The 22573-nt window shown below is 42.3% G+C and overlaps 1 protein-coding gene across 3 annotated transcripts in view; it reads left to right on the top strand.

Moving 5' to 3' along the window:
- Positions 1 to 22573, top strand: part of SPECC1 (sperm antigen with calponin homology and coiled-coil domains 1) — an 82007-nt gene that overhangs the window by 20989 nt on the left and 38445 nt on the right. For 2 of the 3 annotated variants that reach the window (XM_051635908.1, XM_051635910.1), the window contains exon 4: positions 19774 to 21341. In XM_051635908.1, the coding sequence (XP_051491868.1) occupies positions 19774 to 21341 (1568 nt within the window). Of the gene's footprint in view, positions 1 to 554; positions 881 to 19773; positions 21342 to 22573 lie in introns of those variants that run through there. The other variant, XM_051635909.1, reaches the window with a different exon arrangement.

Here is a 22573-nt window from a genome sequence, read left to right on the forward strand (position 1 = left end):
GATGCTGAGCATTTCTGAAACTGGCTCCTCTAATTCTTGTGACAGCTTAGTTCAGAGCCCTCCTTAACCGGACATGTGAGTCCATCTCTGCCCAGGAGTGTGCCCAGACCTATGGGCAGGGTCTGTTTGCTCCGTGGTAAACAACTTCAGGTGTTGTGAATTGGGACAAATGAATTATCTCTTTGCTTGGAGGCATTTGGCTGCTCTTATCTTTGCGGAGAGTCCTTCTGCTCTTCTCTCTCAGCTGCATTTCAACATTTTGTTCTGAAATTTCAGGGTACTAACTTGAACGCCGGTGTGTGCCTGCAAACGGCTCCTGCCCGCCCCTCTGCAGCCACGGGTGCGCTGGGGCCCCGACGCCCTGTTCCAGTTTTCCAAGCTCAGTTCTTGCCTGTGCTGGAGCTTGGTTCCCGGCTCCATAAATCCAGTGCCCTTCTCCCAGCCGCCTGCAGTTCGCGCTTGCTGCCCCTGGGTGGCTTCCCCTGCTCGTTGAGTCACTCCAGCTTTCTCTGCTCGCTCTGCCTTTCTCCCCCTCCTTTATTCCAGCAGTCAGGCAGCTAATTAACTGCACAGGCCGGCCTTCAGCGCATGATATTGTAATGAGGTAGGAGGGAGAGCCACAGCTGCTTCAGCATGAGCAGCAGGCTCTGTTCCTGGTGCCAGGAACTAGGAAGGAGCTCACTTTTTTTTTTTTTCTCCCCCCCCCACCCCCCTTTTTAAGTTGACTGAAGCGTAGACGTTAAAAGCAGCTCTAGAGGCAGGTCCGCCTGTGGCACCGGGCATGAGCGGGGCGCCGGGGTCCTAGAGGAGCTGGGGGAAGAGCCGGGGGAGTGACCGAAGATGGGCAACCAGCCTGGGCGAGCGGAGGAGCACGAGCAAGGTCTGTACGGCCCCGGGGCTGGTGCTGCAGGGAGTGGGGTTTTGTTCTCGGGTGGGAAGGGGGGAGGTGTTTAACCGCCGTGTCCCACCGAGCGGAAACGGAGGCTGTTGTCAGAGCTGATGGCTTCGAGCCTGCTGAAGAAATTACTGCTGTTTACCTTGTGCCTTGTGAATGGTATTTGTTACTGCTCCGTACCTGGGATCCCAGCACCGTCCTTAGGGAAGCTTTTCTGAAAGAAATCCTGGGCTGCTTGGAGCAGCGTGCCTCCGAGGGAGGGAGCCTAATGCCTGACAGATATTATTTTACACAGTCTGCATGATGCAGCTAAAAAGTTACAAAGCTTATCTAGTGATGAACATTCAACTTGTCAGGATCTGCAGCTTGGCTGTGTTAGCCTTCACTATTGTTCGTGGCCTGGGGCCTGAAAATTTTCCAGGCCTTAGAATTTAAAATGATGCCTTTGTGGAAGCTCTTCCCACCATTGTCCTTTCAGACGTGTAGTGCTTTGCATGTTAATCGGTAGCAGATTTTATGGAAAGCCAAGAGCTAGTATCAGGTATATCTAATTCCCCTTGTGCCAAATGCCTGTACTGTGCACTAGGAAGGCTGGTAATTTGTTCCTGATGCCATAGGACTGTTTTGGTTGCCTTTTGATTTATTTTACTTGTTTCTCAGATGCTGAATGAGAAGAGCCAGTAGGCCCACTGATCTCTGCTTTTGATTTCTTAGTTTCTGTTCCAGTTTAGAACCCTCTGAGTACAGAAAACTAGAACCGGTTGTATTTCCTGGCACTCTGTTTCTTACTGTTGCCATGGGAATTTCATTCACAAAATTCTATTAAACTTGTTATTGTTTGATCAGGGTTTCTTTATAACTTTGGATTAGATATGTAGCTATTGTTTTCAAAGCAAATGAATTTATACCTGATCTCTAGTACTGGGAGGAAAAGCAGGAGTCAGACAATGCTGCATTGCTACTCTAGGATCTCACAACAGATGAGTGCTGGAACAGCAGTTAGGTGAAGCTGAGAACTCTCTAGCAGTATGTTAATCAGCAAGCTAACGAAGAACATACAAGCTGTCAGCATCCAGTCACCAGAAGAAATGCTGCCCTAATGGAAAGTTAAACTTCAGGCTGGAAAGTATGGCTGCCTATATCCCCAGCCTCTGCCAATCTATTTCACTGGCTGCTGCCAGCTGTAGAAGTCTTGCTGGAACTAAATGTTCCTTTCATTGGAGGAGGGATAAAACTGATGATAAGCCAAGGGAGAGATTGATGAAGGCACAGGGAGGTACACTGCTAACTTCTGATCCGGGTTTGAGAAAACAGACCGTGATTTTGCAGGGCCAGAAGTGGGATTTGAGCACCTTATTACTATTAACATAGATGATAAATGAGCATGCAGACCCCCTGTTGGTTTTGAAAAGATCTTTCATCCTTTGTTTTCTCTGGCTCTATGAATTTTTTTTTTTTTAATTGAAGGAGAAAGGATTCAGGTTCTGTTGTACCTAAACAGTTTTAAAAACTCTTCCCAGTTCTTAAGTTGTCGGCTGTGCTAAGACTTGTTTTAATGTCCTCACTGTTAGTGAGGTATGAATATAACTGAAAAACAAAGAGGATATTGTATTGAACTACAAGCTCAAAGCTCTGTTTCATCATGAAAAAGTTTCAGGAACATCACTGCTGACAGAATAAATCCTGGCAATGTATTCCTTATGTGTGAGAGCTCTGGCTTTGGAAGTCAAAGGGTAATGTAATGACATCCAAAGCAGAGTTTGTGTTGATTTTTGATAACTAGGATGCAAAAACTTGTTTTTCACGTTAGCATGTGATACATGAAAGTGTCCATGTTATGCTTTTTTTCTGCTTGGATGGACTTAATTCAGCTCTCATTCTGGAATGCTTACATCTTGAATAACTGTGGTAATCTAAGTTTGGTCCTGTTGGAATAAGCAAAATAAAACCCAGAGACAGGCCTCTTTATTGATATAGTTTATGTTCCAGCTTTAACTACAAATGATCCAATCTTGACTTGGACAGTGAAGTCTTTAAAAAATCTAATCCTAAAATATAGGCTTTAACCTAGAGGAAAATATATTAAAATACCTGTGAAATTATGATGTACTTAATAGGTTTTCTGTTTAGTGTAAATAGGAATACCAGGCCATGGGGATGCACACCTTTTGGCTAACAAGGCTACAATTCTATGACAATGATATATTTTAGTTTCAAAATTAAATAAAATAATACAGGTCCCAGAAGCAACACTTTCAGAATGACAGTGCCATGTGATTGACCCTGGCTCTATAGCTAACGATGAAAATTCAGGATACAAAGATGAAGCTGTGATAAGCCCAAGGTCTGGTTGGGCTGGTCAGTGCTGTCAGGAACAGGAAGGAAATTATTGTCTCCAAGCTCAGCATTTGGAAGTTAATACTTTAATAAAGGGGAATTGGAAAGAAATGTAACTAGCTGAAGAAGGAATTTGTGGAGAAGTTAAGACAGAGGGAAGACATCCTACATTGTATCTTTTATGCAGAGCAATCCTCTTCTGGTGTCTAATGGGTATGTTTTGAACAAGGGATAGACAATTAACAGCCCAAGATTATCTCTTCTGAAGTTAATTTATCTTGCTCAGAGTATTAGAATGAAAAGAATTTGCTTGTAATGCAAATTACAAAAAAAAAAAATAATTAAAAATTTGTAATACTCTAGGCTTTTCCTGACTTGTAATTTAAAATCATTTTCAACCACTTTTACAGTACTTTGTAAGAGCTTTTGTTTTGTAATGTGTGGCCCAAGTTTGCATCACTTGTTTACCAAAACTCAGAGTATTCCTATTTCTAACGCATGTGGAGGTTCTTAGGATGAAAAGCCTATAAAGTCACACAGAAAAAGATGTAAAATAATAGTGAATGTTGCTGCAGTTTGTCAATGGTTAGTTTTCTGCTTTTGAAACTGGCCACCCCAAGCTAAAGGAACCATCAGTGTTCACAAACACGGGCCAGAGCACCTGTGGAACAGCGGAAACATTTCATGGGAGCTGTGTGGAAGAACAGAGTGTTATCCAGGGCACTGTATTTCTTGAGAGAAGCCTTTCAAATATTAGTTTGCCTTGGAAACAGTGAGGCAGCCTGTATTTGTGAACAGGAGTACTAAGATTCTTTGACATTGGTTGACACGGTGATGGTGGGGTTTTGTTTATCCCCTAAACATCTGCAGGTGATGCGATGATTAATGTCTTCGGGAAGAGGTGGAAACAATGACTCAATACACAGAAAAACTGTCTTGAAAGAAACAGTTGAATGGGAAATGTTCACTTCTCTAGTTGGAACAAGGTGATGGGTGAGGTTATCCAAGGGTTAGACTTTTTTTGGGACTGTGCTTATTTGTAAAACATGCTTACATGGCTTGGATGAGAATATCAAATGTCAGTGCACACACTAAGCCAGTATTGATCTGTTTTCTTATGTCTGTTTTGTCCTGGCCTAGGGTGGCTTTGTATTGTGTTTTAGGAAGGGAGTCTTCAGTGTAGGAGAGACAGTTTGTAAAACAGACTTTCAAGATTAATGTTACTGTAGAAATATATTATTTCTTGTGGTTTCTGTTTTTCTTTTTGAGGGTGTGTAGTCAGATCTTTTCTGGGTACTCTGCTCGTTCCTTCTCATCTGTTTCTCTTCCTTTCTCCTTTCTTCTAAATGTGGGAGCCATTCATTTTCACTCTGTTATGTGTCAGCATGCCATTTCTGCCAAGGGAGAGCTCAGGAGAACAGATGAGTTTAATGATGGTGTGGGGGGAAGGGAGGGAGGAGAGAAGGGCCAGCAGAGCTAATGAATCACATCACGGCTTTCATGGAAATACCAACAGCAAGTCATGTCCTCTCCGTAGACCTTTTGTCCCCAGCGGAGCCAAGAAACCACAATCTGCTCTCCAGTGGGGTAGTTTGATTCCTTAGTCACCTCTTCCTCCCACAAGTCATTCTTGCATGGGGGTTTTACAAATGCTCTCATTCTTCATAGTAACACACTCCTGATTAAACTGGTATTGAAGAAGTTTATTTTCCCCTGGAGGGTAATTTTGACTTGACTTAAGCCTCTCTTCCAAGGCCAGTTAGGGCCAGCTCTGTTGATTAGTCTTGTGATGTGACTTGACTGGACTGACACTATTGAATCATTTCAGAAATACTGACAAACAGATGTCAAGTGGCTGTGGTCTTTTCAGCTCTGCAGGCCAGTGATTTGAGTACAGCCAAGAGTCACAGTTTGGACTGGCCTCTTAGTGGAATTTAGTCATGAGTATGACTGAATCGCTGCCTCTGAAATTATCTGTTTGAGGCAGAGTTTAGTGATAATCTGAGGTGCCCCGATCTCAAGATGAGAGTCCAACGACTGTTAGTTAATGGAAGAGATCAATAAGTTGTCCTGTATTCAGGCAAGGGCCTTTCCAATAGTTTTCAGCCTTGGCTGGGAGGATGTGCTGAGTGGGAGTACTTTGTGGGCAGGACCAAAGCTTTTACTAGAAGAACTCTGAGGGCATGGCAGGCAGCAGGATGTGGTTTATGTATTTTGTTTTGTGTTGGACTGTTTTGCTGATTAAAATTAATGCCTTTCTTGGATGAAGGCAGGGAGCTTTTTGCTGGGAATCTTCCTGAATGAGCTGGTCAGCAAGAGCTTTGTCCTATGGTTAGAGCTCTGCAGGCTGGGCTTTTGCCTCAGTGCCAGTGGTGGTTTAGGATCTATGGACAGTAGATTTACTATGATGGTAAATGGAAAAGCTAATTTTCTTGACAATTGCTTTATTAGATTAGTTAGTGTGCTGCAGTTGGCTTGCCAGTGGCAGAGTGATAAGGAAACAGCCAGTGGATGGTTGTGATTGTGTGTTGATTCTGACACAGTATTGAATTACTCAAATGGGGGGGAAAGGGTGAAAAGAGGAGGGAGTAATGCTGGCCTTGGAGAAAAAAACATAGCTTCTTATTTATGGCTCCTTTTGTTTGGCTCCGTAAGATCTTAAAGCTATAAAGCCAGCCAAAGAAACTTGACCAAATACTGTACCTTGGTCTTCCTACTGAAAACTGGCGGAGTCCTGGAGCTATTAATGAGTTTGTTTGGAAGCAGTCCTGTATTTTGGAGCTTCTACTACTATTTCAACAAAGTAATTTTATTTTTTCTCTTTTCAATTCCTTGCCTGTTTTACTAATTTACTCTCCATAAAATCTCACAATTTCCACAGGGAATGTAGCTTTCAGAACAACATGAAACTGTAAAACTGAAGTGAATTACTTCTCTGTTATTGGCACTATACTGCTTGAAGAGGTCTTAATTTGATTTTTCTGGGATTCTCACAGACTGCCACTAGCAGATTGACAAATCTTTGATTACTTTCATTATTTTTTGATATCTTCCCATGCTGTATCTCTAAGCAATTTGAGCATGATGATTAAAGATCATATGAAACTGAAGATTGATGATGATAATAGACACTACCAGATTTTCCATGCATCAACTTTTTTCTTCCTATAATCCAAAGTATAATGTGTTCACAGATCTCTTGAAATGTTCCATCCATTGTGTTTCATGGGACAGTAATGTTTTTCGATAAGCATCAAGAGATATGGATTGCATGTTCTGAGGCAGACTAATCTGTCCTTGTATGATATGTGCTCATCTGTCTATTCTCTGAGGCCACAGAATTACAGCAGAACTACAATTTTTTTGCCATTTTAATCAGTCTGAGTAGCAGACAACTAACAAGCTGAATATTCTTATCAACAGAAACAGCTAAATGTAAAGTTCTTACAGGCAAATGTGCTTTTGATGACTGGAAAAATACACCCTTGATAAAATGTAAAGGGTGTTGTGAGTTTGCAGGGTCCAGTTCAGAGCACACATGGGGGATGTGTTGGCTGAAACAAGGACACACATTCCACTATTTGTTACAAAGATGAAAGAGCTCTGTAATTTTGGTATCTTGACTGGAATTTGCTCAATTGCTTAGGAAAAATATTAGGGGCTAAGTAAATATGTCCATGTCCTGTGAGCAGAGTTATGTTCCTCTCATTCTTGCCCTGATGGATGCTTTGGTGCTGTTAAAAAAACATCAGTGAAAGTAGGATGTTGCTGAAGCAGAGAAGAATTTTCCCAGTAACTTCAGTGAAGTCATATTTATTAATATATGGAAAGGGGCTCTAGGGACAGGGTGCAGTTAGTTGTTTGACTCTGCTTGTGCAGAACAGAACCAGCTCAGCAATAAGGTCCAATAGTCACAATTAACAGCTGGTAAATGGGGATGGGACTGAGTTTCCGTGAACACCAGTCATGGCAGGGACTGGTCTTCTCTCCCTGGAGGAAGCTCACAGCACCAGCCTGCCCAGAGTGCAATAGCCCTCGTGTTCCTCTGTCTGTGACGTGATAAAATCGTTGCTAAATTGCAGCCCCTAAAGGTTAATAACATTTTACCTGTTCAAGAGCAAATTGGCAAAATCCTGTTTTCTCAGGAAACAGTAAGAAAAGCATAAAAAATTTAATCACCAAACAGGAGTGGGGCTGAGTCTTCTTCCCAAGAGCATGTGATATCAGCTATAATGCTGGTGGTGTAATGCTGGAAAGGGAGCAGGCAGTGGTGTCACATCCATCCCCATCTGCAGATACCTTTCCTTGAAAAAAGAAAAGTGGTGCCATTTATTTAAGTCTTCAGAGGTTTTTAAACTTTCATATAATGGGAGGTTGTGTGCAGGAGACAGCCTGCTTTCAACTGGCTAAAGAAATAATAGAAATAATAATAGAAATATTATGTTTCCAGGCCTCCTGAAGTACATGGTGTTGACTTTGCCTAACACAAAACTGAGCAGCCACCTGACTGTCCATGGCTTTACAATCTACCTTGCCCCTGGGTGGGAGGCACAATGCTCTGGTAGCATTTCTCCAGGCTTTTCCTGAGCAAAAGCTGGTGAGAATGGAGGTGTCAGAGGGAAGGGACAGTGCACTTGGAGAGACTGAGAGTATTTCCACAATCCTTATCTTCTAGATCTTCAGAAATGCTGCTTTCATTCTTGACCTTGTTCAGTTTGAAGAATGGACTAATCATATTAGAAATTTCTCTCAGCCTCCTCCATGCATAGTTTCTTTGAGGCTGCTTGACTGTGGAAAATCTTTGACTGATCTTTTAATTAAAAGATTTTTAATTTTTTTTTTACCAAGGAGTTGAAGTTCTTCCTGCTTTGAAGTGGGCAACTTTTTATAGATAAACATCTCATTATGTTATGAGATTTCTTCTCTTCTTTCTTTCTCTTTTCTTGATGTGTCTCATCCTGTGGTGATAGTTCTGATTATTTCAGCCCAGTTCCTAGTATCTGTTCAGGACAGTGCTTAGCTGGCTCCTTTATCACTATTCTAGGCAGAGCTAAAGTTCTGGATCAGCTTTGCAAACTAAATTGCAGTCCTTTCCCCACCCCCTCACTGAAGCAGGCTGGAAACTACAATAAAACTGGGTTTATTATGTGGTCATCACATTTTGGTAAACAAAAGGCAGTTGTAATACCAATGCAATGCACACTGGTTATAAAGCATCAAGCAAACAATTAAAAAGAAAAAAGTCCTTTAGCGTTTCAGTTCTGTCCTCTGTTTTAGGGGGGGAGGAGGAACCTCCTTTCGTGTTTCCATTTTTGATCCCTTTTTTTCCTCCCACTCTTTCTGGATTAGCAGGGTTTGAGAATTCATGAGGGAAGAAGTTAATTCTGCTCAGTCAGCCCTGGCCTTTTGGCCAAGTGTGGGGCAGCATTCCTGAGCTGGAGGGTTCAGGTCCTGGTTTCCTAGTACAAAGCACTGAACAGCAATGTTGTATAAAGCCTGTTTTCTGCTGCTTCACTCCTCTGGAGTGGTTTGCTGCTCCCTCAGTGGTACCAACTGAAGTGATGATGGGAAGGACAGTGAATTAGATCAGGATCTGCCTTTAACAAGGAAAGTGAAAGAGAGGAAAAAAACATGCAGAGATTTTCATAGCCAAGTCAGTTCCATGATTCAATTCACGGCATAGCTTCATGAGCAGTTAGATAAACAGGTTGAATAAATTAGCCTTCTAATTGTGAAAATATTGGTATTAAGCATTTCCAGGCTTAAAATTGCTTTTTGGTGACTCTTTGCGCTTATGGATGTGATGTCAGGTAGATCTGGGTAGCTTAGAGGAGTGATCCACAGCACCAGACCTGTCTGGAAGGAGCAGGGTTCTTTTCACTTTTCTTTCCTGTTGGATTCTTGGACCTGGAGGTTTTAGGTAACTCTCCTTCATTAGCTTCCAGCCCCTGATCAGATGGTAATGTTGAGACAACCATTGTATGTTCACTGTACAAGGAGGAATGTATCTACTTGCTACACTATTAACTGAATTTATATGGTTAGATTTAGGGGGTTTTTTGTTTGCTTGCTTTTTAATTTCCTGTACTTCCCTTAACACTCAACACTGGGATTCTATCTAGTGTAATTGTATTTTCCAGAAGTGGAAGTACAGCTGGCTTGTCACCACTGTTAACCCAGGAATGGCTGAGTGATGAACTTCTGGGCTAGATTACGTGGGAAGCTGTTTTCTGAGCTGAAGAGAATCTGCTTTGTCTGCAAGCTAGAATCAAGGGAAGTCCTGGGATTCTTCCTCCAGCTAGCAGTCAGTTATCTCAGGGGTGACCCCAGTACACCTGTGTGAATGGAGACATTAGTTTTCTGTCTTTACCTGAGAGCAAACCCATTGTTTTTTTCTAAGCAGCACCTTCTTGGGGTGTTAGTAAACTTCAAGGATGTTCCCCAAAGCAGCTGCTAACCACCTGCTGGGCAGCAGAAGGCTCAAAACTAGCAGGTAGGAAAAGAGCAAACCCCAAATTTACCAACCAGATCAAACTAAAAATCCCCTATTTCAGTGAAACACCAGAGGTCTTGTCTCTGTTCACTGAAAGGTTTGTGTTTATGGATATTTTTTCTTGGTTGTTGTCTAAAAAAACCCCAGAAGACCCCAAATTAATTTTGCTGTAGATATGAGATGATTATACCTGATCTCACCTCATTTTGACAGGTTTATAGGCAGGAAATGTTCAAGAACAAACCAAATAAAGAAAAGTCAAAGTGCATAGAAATCCCTGTGATTTTGTTGTGCTAATGTCACAAGTATATAGAGTCAAAGCCTTCTTTAGGAATATAAAAAGGAATATATAATTTGAATCATGAGCTGTGATCCTTGTGGAAATCATAAAACTGGATAAAAAGAACTAGTCACTAGGGATGACTTTATTTTTTAAAAGTAAAAATCTGTAGTTCTGTAACTTTTGCCAGATTAATTTTGGGATAATGCTGCATACAGAAGGTTTTAGTCATTCGTTTTTGGGGTGTAGACAAGGGGTATAGTTAGGAGGTGACTAAAGTTTTTGGCAGGCCCACTGGTATTAATGGATCCCAAAAAAGTAGGCTTGAGTTTACTGGGGGACATTCCAGTGAGTGTTTGATATAGAGTTTCTCTCAACGTTTGCTAGACCATTTGCCTTGGATGTCTCAGTGTTTGTTATGCCAGGTTGCTGGGTACTGCAGGAACCCAAAGCAGCACAGGGGTAGATTGGAATTACGCTTATCATCTGCCCCCATGTTTGCAGACAGGTTGTACATTGTTTGGTTATTCCATGGGTTTTGTAGCCCTCATCTTGGAGGTGAAGACAGTGGTACCTTTGTGATTCTCTTGGGGCCAGAAGCTTATGGCACAGTGAGACCCTTTGGATGCTTCTTGACTCTTGAGCAGATTTGAAAGAGAAATTTGTATGTGTGACAGCAAGGACTGGATGTGTTAGCTAAGGATACAGATGGATAGAACAATTCTTGCCTCCACTTAGCTTTGCCAGTGTACTTCACAGACTATCCTCGGTCCTTAGACTTCTCAGCAGAAGTTCCCTCTTAGAGTTCAACCTTCACTGGTTTTGTACTGGGTACAAAACTATTGTATTCAAGACAGCTGTATATATCTAACTTGAGTTTTCATGTGAGCCTTAACAAACCTTCAGAAAACCCAAGTAAATAGCCTAAGAAATGTTCAGAGGAACTCTTTTGTATGGGCACTGGCATGTTTCTCAGGGTAAAGAGATTTTAACTATTCCTGCTGTTATTCAGGGAGGAATTGTATGTGAGCAGGCCCATAAAGAGGGGGAAAAAAAGTCTGCAGAAATTCACAGTGACACTTTGTGAACAGGGTTTTGATCAGTTTTGTCTCATGTACCTTCTGAATGAGACCTTGTTTCCACTATAATAGCACTGAGCTGTGACAGAGTGAACTTAAGTATGAGTTGTTGTGGCTGTGCTAAGAGCTTGGAACCACCAGATGCTGAGAAGAGCTGATCTTCTTTTTCTACTTGCATTTTAACACTTGTTTGAAAAAGTTGAATGTGAGTTTCTATGCAAGAAGGAACAAGATGACAGTTATTGATCAGGGTGAATTCAATGAACTGCAACTTAAGTATTTGTATCTTTAAGAAATTCCCTTATAGTAAAGCAGAGATTCCCTGGGTACCTTATTTTCTAAAACCGCTGTATAACTTAATGAAGGTAACAGTGTAAATAGGGACTTTTGTGGATTCTGGGAGTACTGGACAATGCAAATGTAAAGTTTTGCTTGGTTTTGATGCTAAAAATTGGACTAGACATGGGAGAGTCTCTTCTAAAGGCCACCTATCAAAAAAATGTCCTACCAGTAATTCATCTGCAGATTTAAGTTGAGGACAAGTAGTTTTGTCATGACTTAGTCTTAGAGGGATCGATGTGTACTGCCTTTTGTGCTTCTTGCACCCAAGCTCTCTAGACTCATATCTTCTAATAAAACAAAAAATAAACCAAACTTGACAAAAACTCTTCAGCTCTACTGTCAGTGGTCTCTGTAGTGTTAAATTAGGAGTTGATCAGACCAAGAGGCTTATTGCTGCTCTTTTTTTGGAACCTCTGCTAGTGCAGCTTTTCAGGTGTCTGTTGTTCCCTAATACTTTAATACAATTTTTGTTTTTCTTTCTTTGGTCTCTTTTCTTCTGTGTCAAATATCAGTACCTGAGTTGCTTCCCAACACTGTCCATGATGATGACATAAATAAAAATCTTTGCATTAATCAGTTTATAGTTGCACAGTGTACCTATTCCACAGGGAATGAGGTCAGGCAGTTCAGACAGTCCAACAGGCCATTAAAATCCATCAGAAAAGAGTTCATGTTGTAATTACATTTTTGTCTCAGTGCTTGCTAAGTGACTAGAAGGCTTTATTTGAGCAGATGCTCCTATGTAATTAGTGTTAGATTATCAAAACCACCTTTGTTCTGCAGTCATCTCCTTTTCTTTTTCAAAGCTAGGTGGAGTCCAAGTGAACCTTCCTAAAAAGTTGCTGACCTGTACAGGTGTTGGCTCTGTGACTAATACTCTACAAACAGACTAATTCAGGAGAACCATGACTGGCCAAGCCTAGGTTTGCTTTGTTTGCTGTTGCATCAAGACCAGGTAGCACAGAGCTACCTGTCCTTCTGCGGGACAGCCCTAAAAGAGATGGAAAATGCTGTGCTTTTCCCAGTTATTGAGGATTATCCAAAGGGGTATCCAACACCGGTCACTGAAAAATGCTGAGAGTGAATCCATTCAGCTCATTCCCTTTGTGTATCAAGCAGATCAAGGTGTAACAGCTTGTCACAGTAAAATAGTGTCATTCTTTGTACTGGCTTTTACCTAAGCTGATGGTGAACCGTAAGTTTTAGACTTTTCACTCTCAAAGTTCTAAACTGCTTAAGCAGTTCTGAAAGTAACAGTAGGTGCTTCTCTGTGTGTCTTGGCACCTCTACTGCTTTGAACATCTGGACTTCTGCATCCAGTCCCAGTCGTTCTGACCTCCAAGCAGCACTTAGAATTGACTTGTTTTCCTCGTGGGTTGATTTAGTTATGTTCCTCCATTCAGTATCTGTTACCAAGCTGCCTCTGCTGTTCACATTCCCAGAAGTGTAAGGGTAGGAGCATTAAACAAACGTGGCAGAACATGAAGGGGTTTTTGCCTCTGTGTAGGTATCTGTATGTAAGAGCACAGCAGCAGGGGTAGGGGTCGATTTTATATCTGCCCTGCTTCTCAGCAGTTATGTTTGCTTTTCCTCATGCCACTGTGAAATGTGTCAGTGTTTCCTGTTAATTAGGATATCAGCTCATCTCTGGGTAGCAGGGAAGTTTAAAAAACTGTTTCATTTGCTTAAACAAAGGAAAATAAGGGCAGGGGAAAATAAGGCAGTAGTAGAAGTAGATATGTGTGAAAACTTGGAAATCTTTTAATGAAAAAAGTACTTTTAAAAGGTCCAATGTACACTAATCCTTCCTCTGTACTGTATAGTAATTATTTCCCAGAGGACGTTCCTAGTTCATTCTTAATCAGTCTCAATATCAATATCAGGATCAATGCTGGAGCAGGGTTAAAGTGATCTGCCAAGTCCCCTGGGCTTTCAGTTAAGCTTTGAGCTCAGAGTGGCTTAGCTACTTCTGGAAAATGTTTTTTGAACACCAAGTTAATTAGGTTCTTGAAAACTTTGCTCTGAGTTGACAAAAGAAGACAGAAAACGTGACTAGACTCCCTGTAGCATGTACTTCTTTATCACAGGGAGTCAACAGAGAGTGCAGTGGCTCCAAGCTGATACCATCCTTTGTGATTTGGCTGTGACTAAATTCAGATCAACAAGAGATGATGGAATAACACACAACATGTCTGCAAACAGACAACTGCGATTATTCTACTGTCACATATTAGTCACATATTAGTGCTTTATGTTAAGTTGTTCACTGTGTGGCTGGAAATCACTTAAGTGGTACGTGGGTACTGAAATAATTTTGAAAATAGCATGTAAAAGGTGTAATTACCTGCCTTGTAACACCAGCTAGTAAATATGTTGTGAAAGTCTTGACTATTCAGTTCCTTGTCTAGTGACATTCTAGATGTCTCCAGTCATCTCAGCTGCTCTGTCTTTTGAGCAGGGGACAGGTCTCCCATAGGTTTCACCAGCTTGGTGAAAGTTTTTTAAAAATACAAATAAAGGGCATCTGAAATGGCACTAGACATCTGTATTTTGGCTTCCTCCACAAGGTATCGTAAACCAGGTGGGGTTAAGGTACACCAGTGACCCGGGTTTGTTTTGCATAAGAAACTCAAAGTTGGCTAAAATAGTAATAAGGCCTTACACAAGCAGGGCTGAGCATGTCTGAGTGCCTGAGCATGGGCTGCAGGACCTGGCTGCTGCTGGGTGGGACCAGTGCTGCTGGGGATCCTCAGCAAGGTCTTGGCAAAGCCTGAGTAAGTGCAGCCATGATGAGTCTGGAATTGACTGAAGTCAGCCAGAGGATAAGCTGAAAACCAAAACTGATATGAAGGACCTATTTCAGCTTAAGAACATGCAATAGAGCACAGTAAAAGTTTACAAGGAAGTTTAATAACTCTCTTAATTGGCTGTACAAGCATGGACTGTTAATAGTATTCTCTGTACTTAGCTATTCTTCTTGTAGCCCATTTGATTTATACTAACCTTTCCCTCAAGGTATTGCAGGAATCACTTTTCTCTCTGAGACTTGGGAGTTCTATTCAGATGGCAAAATTGATTAAAACCTCTTAGCACATGGGAACAGAATTCCAGAACAGTGGAATAATCGCAGTTGTCTGTTTGCAGACATGTTGTGTGTTAGTCCATCATCTCTTGTTGCTATCTCTTGTTTCTTTATCCCTTTTTGAGGTGGGAGGGATGTCAAAGAGGCACAAGACACTGAAATAGCTGGTCTGTTGCAAATGGAGGAAGGAGAAAGCGAGATGTGACCATCCTAAAGCAGCAGGAAGTCATGAGAGTACGAACTTGTCTGCAGGCAACAGTTTGCCTTTTTGAAATGTATGACCTTAATGTTGCAGAGTGCTATGAATAGCTTTCTTTTATTTCTTGTTATCCTGCCCTTCCAATTCAAAGGTAACCACTGTTAAAAACGTCACAGCCAAGTTGCATCTGTCCTCATGTTTTAGTCTTACATGACTGAAATACTTTCTGAGATGAGTCGGTGATCACCATTCTTAAATTACACAGATGAACTCTACGTGCAGGAGAGCTGGTACCTACTTAAGCTGTGGAAGAATAAATAAATAACATGGATGTTTAAACACGTAAAAGAAGAAAATATGGTTTATTGTTTTTAGCTTAAGAGAGGAAGAAAGAATAGTGTGGAACATTCCCTGTTAATTTGGTCCCTGGAACAGCAGAAGCTCATGGCATTAACCTTTGGATTGTTAATATGTTGATGGAGGAAAGGATTAAGAAAAGGGCAGGTTGTAGGACAGAAATGGCAGAAAAGGCCAGAGACAAATAATCTTGTATTGACTCCAGTTCCAAAAAATGGGTTCGAGGCAGAAATTAGAGCCTTGCCAAAGGTGGTTCTGTGGTCAGATGAAGTAAATTCCCAACCGAGATTCTTCCTCTGCTCTGGGATTGGTGAAGCAGGTATTTGAGCTGTTACTTTACTTGACTAAGTATAAATCTGACTTCAAGGCTAGTGCTTTACTGGGAAGACAGTGATAATGTGCTATCTCAGAGCACACAGTGTGAAGGCACATAAATTGATTCAATTTTCATTCCAAAATGTCATGCATGTCCCCCCGTCACTATGGTAATTTTTTTTTTAATCTCCTCCCCCTTACTCTGCTAGCACTGTAATGATTTTAGCCATACTGCATGGGCTTCACTTCTGAACAGCAGCCTTGTGTTCCACCTTGGGGAACTGGGAAATGTTTTTCTCCATTCTATAGCCCATTTCCTTCTGGTTGGGGGTACCCCTCTGGGAACTGATGTGGCAGGTGCTGAGAGCTTAGATCAAATATAGATCACTATGTGGAAAATCTGAAGAGTACTCTTGATCCTTCTGTGAAAAACACTGTAGCTGTGCTGAAAATGGGATTAAACTGGCTAAAGATCATCATGAGGGGTCAACTTTTATCTCATTAAAGCCCCACTTTGTTTCTGCCACCAGTGGAAAGTCAGGGAGTATTCCCTGGCAGCAAGTGGTGCAAACAATAAAGCTGCACAGCAGGCCACCAGCCAGCAGCTCCAGGGTCCTAATCCTTGCTGACTTACTGTGACCTTGGGTGAGGCATTTCATTTCTCTCCACTTTCCTGTCCTGTAATCTAGACTTAACAATTTCAGAGGATACGGGAGTTAAAGAGCTATTAATGTTAAAGCACTTTGAAAATTAGATATAAGCACTATATGCATGCCAAGGCTTAATCCCTCTCAACTGAATCGTCTGGCTTGTACTGAGAATGGAGGAGTTCTTACTGGGCTCCAAGGCAAGGAATGTGATGATGAGATGACCTCAGTCTGAGCAATCAGGTTTTTGGGCAATAACTCCCAGTGGAGTAATTCCCAGTTCTTCTGGAGTGGGGGAACACAAGCTGAGCTCATTAGCAGAGCAGGTGTGGGACTGGGAAAATGGCAGGTTAGGAGTGGTGCAAAGGGAATGAGAAATATACTGCTGGTCAGAGCTCGGGTACATGGGGCAGTGGGAAGGAGATTGTGCTCAAACTTGGCAGGAGAATAGTTAAGCTAACAGGTTGGGCAGGATGAACAGTGAAAACAGGAATGAGGTGCTACTGCCATTATGACCAAACAGAGGTATTTAATAGTTTTATTTGCTGTTGTTTTTCCTTTGAGATCCAGGGCTGATTGTCTTTCTCTTTGCTGCCCAAAACAAGCAGCAATTTCTAAGAAGTAAAGTTCTGTGTGATTCCAGTCTCTTTAAACAGCAGCATAAATCAGCCTTAGATTGGGTTCTGCAGCCTGGCTGGCATGTGTCTGTCTGGAGTCCCCCTTACCCTCTGTGGGGTGCCAAGCTAATCAGGTCACCAGGGTGCCTGTACAGCCCTAAACACAGCTCCTGCATTGTGGGTGCCTGGGGCTGGCAGTTCCCGTTATGACTCCTACACTGCTCAATTCCAAGGTCATTCAGAGGGGGTGTCATCCATAAAATAGACTTTATAGTAGTGCTTATACTTGCTTTGTGGTCAGCATACATAGGTATTGAGAACTGTAGCTTTTGTGGGCTCTCAGTGGCTTTTTAGTGTGGCGTGGCACTGTCGTGGAGAGAGGAAAATGCATAAACACCTCTATGTCATGAAAAAAGCAGTTGGTTAATGGTTATTGATGGATAGCAAATGCTCTGATTTACGACAGAACAAGTCAGCAGAGCATGGAGTCTTACAAAACACATGGGACAGGTTGAGTAAGCTCAGAGCCTGCACTGGTTGGCAAGCTGGTGGAGTACAGATAATCCCAGTTAAATATGCCTAATTGTTATCCTTATGTATACATCTTCCATTGCTCAGGATCATGTTGCAATTGTCATCTGGTGGCAATTAGAAACACTGTCATGCTACCAGAATTGCAATGTTTCTCTTAGGGGAAGGTGGTTTTCTCAGTGCTGTGCAATTTTTACCAGTGTGTAGCAGCATCATTTTTTCTTGTAATGTATGTAATGCTGCCCAGTCAGCACTACCCACTATTTCTATAACACTCCCCAGTCATGTGCTGACCAGATGACAGTCATGTCATTGCACTAGTTTGGGTATTGCAAAAAAAAAAAAAAAAATTAAAAATGAGCTATTTGAGGCACTTGCTTTGACATAAAAATTTGTTGTAACATTAGAAAACTCCTTCAGATTGAATAGAAGTCCAGGATGTAACAGCAGGCTTTAAATCCACTTCTTAGGCTCCACTGAGGAACATCTGAGGCCATTTGTAATATGCATTTTATCTCTTAAACATGTAGTATGACTATAGTTTGTGTGAGTATTGCTGCTTTGGACACCTGTCCTACTGCACCTTCAAGAGCTGCATTCAAACAAGGCTTTGTTCCCCCTCGCCTGGTCCCCTGGAGGTGCCCAGGTGCACCTCTGCCTCTGAGCTGGGATTTTGCTGCTGGGTCAGTGCATCACATCGTGGTTCATTCAGATGCCTTGTTGTCCATCTTGTGGTGTTGGTGGCATTGCCACCAAAAGCTTTGCTCCTCTGCTGAGGTGGATGTGGATGAGTTTACAGGTGCCAGGTCTTGGCAGTTTGGGAGCTCTTGGGTTGAAGAAATGGGCTGAGCAGCGACGGAGACATTCAGCTCCAAGTGACAGCAGGTCCTGGGCCTGGGGTTGCACCACTGGAGGCAAACCTCCCCTCTCCTCTTGCCTTGGCCTCTCACTGGAGCAGCTCCTGGTGTGTGGTGCCTCCAGCTGTAGATGACTAAATGAAGCTGTGTGGGCTGCTGGCTGTCCGGCCAGCCTGGCCCTGCTATCTCTTCCCATAAACACTGGAGCCTTTGTCTCTGGCCTTATCATGGCCCTGCCATCACAGAGCCTTTCTGTGTTCTCCTCCCAGCTCAGGCCTCTGTGTTCAGGGGGCTTTTCTTCAGCTGCTCTTTGTCTCTGGGTGTTTATTGTGCCTGCTGCAGAGTGTGTTTGTTTGGGAGAGAGGAGGAGGGGCTCCTGTTTGTCTGGGGTTTATAAACCTAGTGCATTCCTCAAAAGAGATGCTGAGCAAACTGGGTGGTGTTAATATTAACCCTTCACTGCCCTGAGTTCCTGAGAGAAATGTCCTCCACGTGTGACAAATTCTTTGGGAAGGTGATGAAGCTGGTTGGTGTTAGGGCAGTAGCCTTTGCTCTGCTCTGCCCTTTGATTTTCCGTGAATGCTGCACATGTGTATCAGCAAAGAGAGCCTCCCAAACACAGGGAGGTGTGATTGAGTCTAGGATTTCCCCCCAGAGTGTTTCTGGAATTTGTTTTTATTGCAAACACTAGCTCACTAGCCCTTTCTGTTTGCATAACTGGCCCTTGCATCCTGTTTATGTGGATACATCAGGCAGGATCTCTTCATTGTACCATATCCCAAAAGTTTATGGCTCTGCATTTAGGGTTTTTCCCTCTGAGTAAGGTCCTGAAAGCAGGAATATGTTAAATTCCTAGTATTGCCACTTGTAGTGGCATATAATTCCTCCCCTTTGAACCAGCTGCTTTTCTGTAACAGACTTGCTGATACTTTCATGGTCAGAATGGCTCTTACTGTTCCTTCAGTATCCATGGGCCTATATTCTGAGAGAGAGCTTGGGAAGATGACAATTAGCAACTCCAAAACTTTTTCCCTTGTAACCACATAATACTTGGCATTAAATTGATTGGTGAGGAACAAAACCAACCAAACAGAACAGCATCAACTTTCTAACCTCCTTTTGCTCTGCCTCTGTGAGAGGATGGGAATTTGAAACATGGAAAAATCTCTCATCCATCTCTGCAAGAAGCTGCAGCAACACAATTGTCTTAGTGTTAGAAGTGCCAGGAGAGTTTTGTATTTCACTGGAGCTGCAGTCAGCATAAATGTTTCAGACCTTTTTTATGATGATCTGCATAAACTGAGCATGATGCAAATACACTAGTTTTATGTGTGATTAATTACTCGTGTGATCAAAACGTACTTTTTTCGAAGATTGCCTATTTTCTGAAGTTACTGAACTCCTCAGAATTTGAGGAGTCACAAAGTGAAGATTTTTTAAATATTAAAATAATTCATATCCTGGCATTGGGGGCTGCAGTTTGTGTCTTGCAGTATCTACGTATTCTTTTTTCACGTTGGTAAGAAGTTCCACGGATCGTGTTCCCTTGCAGGGGGTGGGAAAGGAAGAAATGCAAAATAATACAAGCCTTTGAAAGGTGAATCCACACACTCAGTCATGACTAAACCTATTCAAACACTCGGGTGTTTTTTTCCAGGACTGCTCTAGGCTCTAGCATTGCTGTCTTGTGACTTGTTTTCTCCATGAACTCGCTCACTTGGCCTCCTCTCTTTCTCTTCAAGGAACGGTTTCAGCTGCAAAGCGCACAGGGATTCCAGCACCCCGGGAAATATCATCATCAGTGTCCAGAGAGAGGGCTGTACTGCGTGGGCCAGCCAATACTAGGAAAACACAACCCAGCCCCACCTCTTCTGGTACACCAACTCCTACCAAACACGTGCGTCCCACCAGCAAGTCCAAGCAAGAGAATGAAACTGGTGACAAGGCTGTTCTGGAATCTCAGGTTAAGGAACTTCTGGCAGAAGCAAAGACAAAAGATTCTGAAATTACCAAACTCCGTTGTGAATTGAAGAAATGTAAAGAGAAAGCATCACTGAATGCTGAAGGAATGGGAGCTTCCAACCAAAATTTAGAAACAGTATCACCTGTTGACATAGATCCATTAATACGGACCCTTCAGGAAAAAAACAGGACTTTTCAAAAAGAGCTCGCTAGCCTGGGAGAAGAAAACCGTGTCTTGAAAGAGAAATTGCTTTATCTAGAGAACTCCCCTCTCTCAGACACAACAACAAGCAGCGGAGGTGACGGCAGCCTCCCAACCCCAACTACCCAAGAATCCAGTTTTGGAAGCCCATCAAAGAATGTGTCGAGAGGTGAAATGGAGGAGCAGAGGCAGCAGGTGAGCGGGGCTGCGCTGCACAATTCCGCCTCTTCCAGCAGCGATGTGACTAAAGCTTCCTTGTCACCTGATGTGTCTGATTTTGAACACATAGCAGATGTACCTTCCAGGCCAACGTCCTCCAACAGCAACCACTTCAAAAATTCCAAATGCTCCACCACAGGAAGTTCTCCAAACAATATTAGTGACCTTTCTGTTGCATCTCTTACAGAGAGAATACAAAAGATGGAGGAGAATCACCACAGCACAGCAGAAGAACTGCAGGCCACTTTGCAGGAGCTGTCAGATCAACAGCAAATGGTGCAGGAGCTGACAGCAGAAAATGAGAAGCTAGTGGAAGAGAAAGCTCTCCTGGAGACTTCCTTTCGTCAACATAGAGATAGAGCTGAACAGCTGAGCCAAGAAAATGAGAAGCTAATGACTGTCCTCCAGGAGCGATCCAAGAATGAAGAAAACAGAGCTCAGGAGGGGAAGGTGCTTGAACTGGAACAGAAATGTGCAGAAGTTCTTGAAAAAGCACAATTTGAAAGAGAGAAACTGCTCAACATTCAGCAACAGTTAACCAGCAGCCTCCGGAGCTTGGAAAGGGAGCATCAAGATGCCCAGCAGGTGATAAAAAGCTTGAGAGAAGAAAATGAGAAGCTGCTTAAACTTCTGGAAGTGGAACAGCAGAACAGCAGCACAGTAACAAAAACTCTGGAGGACTGTAAAATTGCCTTAGAAGGTCTAAAAATTGAGAATGGCTCTCTCAAAACCCAGTTAGAGAGTGAGAAACAAAAGGCTGCAGAAATCAATGCGATGGGATGTACCAGTGACAACTCCGAGGTGCAGGAGATGCTCAAAGTAGCCCATGCAGAAAAGGATCAGTTGGAAGCATCTTGCACTGAGCTTAAACAAGAGCTGCTGAAGGCAAACAGTGAACTAAAGCACATTCAGGGTCTGCTATCTAAGGTAAAGCAGTAACAGCTGTAAAACATAGTGGTTGTTTATCTGTCCTTCCATAAACAGGGAATTGTTGGCCTTTAGATTGTTTTTGAGCCATTGATTGCAAGTTCCCAGGATTTCAATGGCATTGATTAGTTTTGAATGGAAGCTGTGGTTGTGTGGTGTCTGTTTCTGCTGCAATATGCAAGTTTTCCCAGGAGCAACTCCTAGCATGACTGTGTTTATAAATTCAGAACTAATTTCCTCTAATATTTTCTGCAGAATTTGTTAACTTGGGTAAACAGAATTGTGTTTATCAAACTTGGAGCAAAGAACAGATCAATAAAAAAAAATTACTTTGATATTATGTGAACAAATATTAGTGAAAATCACTTGGTAATCCAGATGAAGGGAAGGGCATGAGTAGTTAGCAACGAATATTAAATTCTGAATAATTATTAATGATGAATTGGTAAAGAACTATGGGTGTCATTGGTCATGAGGCCACAGGGATGTGAGCTAATGTTCAGAGAAGCTGATATTTATAGCAGCATGACTAATAATGCATGGTCAAGCTCCTGATGAGATCATTTTCATCAAACTAAAATCTTTTTACAAAACTGAGTAGTATTCTGTTCTAGGATGGTTAAAATAATGGGCAAAAAAATGTATTTAATGAAGAACAGTTTTTCTCTGTCTCATTTGATAGTCTCCAAGCAAGCTTAAGTCATTTGCTGTTTTTATTTTTCCATGTGATTCTGGATGTTCAGAAGAGCTGCAACATGAAGCATCATAGAACAGGTGTTCATAAAGCAGAAGGCAGTGCTTGGGAAAGAGTGATAGTGTGTGCAGCCTTTCCTGTGTGGGGAAGGGATCCTGAGAACAAAAGTAAAATTGGCTAGTTGCAGAGGAAGAGAGCACTGCCAAAAAGAACCTCCATGATTTGAGTGATTTAGAAAATCCAGATGTCCTTTCAGCTTCACTAGGTGACCACAGCAAATTGAGTTAGTTGAGGAAGCTCCCAAGTACTCACTGGAGCTGCAGTTTCTGAAGAACACATGAAAAACTGCTGAGTGCTCAGACTCTGTACCAAACTTTTATTGCTTGGTTTGGAAACCACACATTTCCTCTTTTTTACTCTTCCTTTCCCTCAAATTAAGCTGTTTGGAATCATTGGCTATTTGTGACACCCAAACAAGACCACAGGCTTCTGTAAGGCTGCCCTTCAGGCAGGCTGTGCCAATGCTGCTCATGGAACT

The sequence above is a fragment of the Apus apus genome, chromosome 18, assembly GCF_020740795.1.
Source record: "Apus apus isolate bApuApu2 chromosome 18, bApuApu2.pri.cur, whole genome shotgun sequence".
NCBI lineage: Eukaryota > Metazoa > Chordata > Aves > Apodiformes > Apodidae > Apus > Apus apus.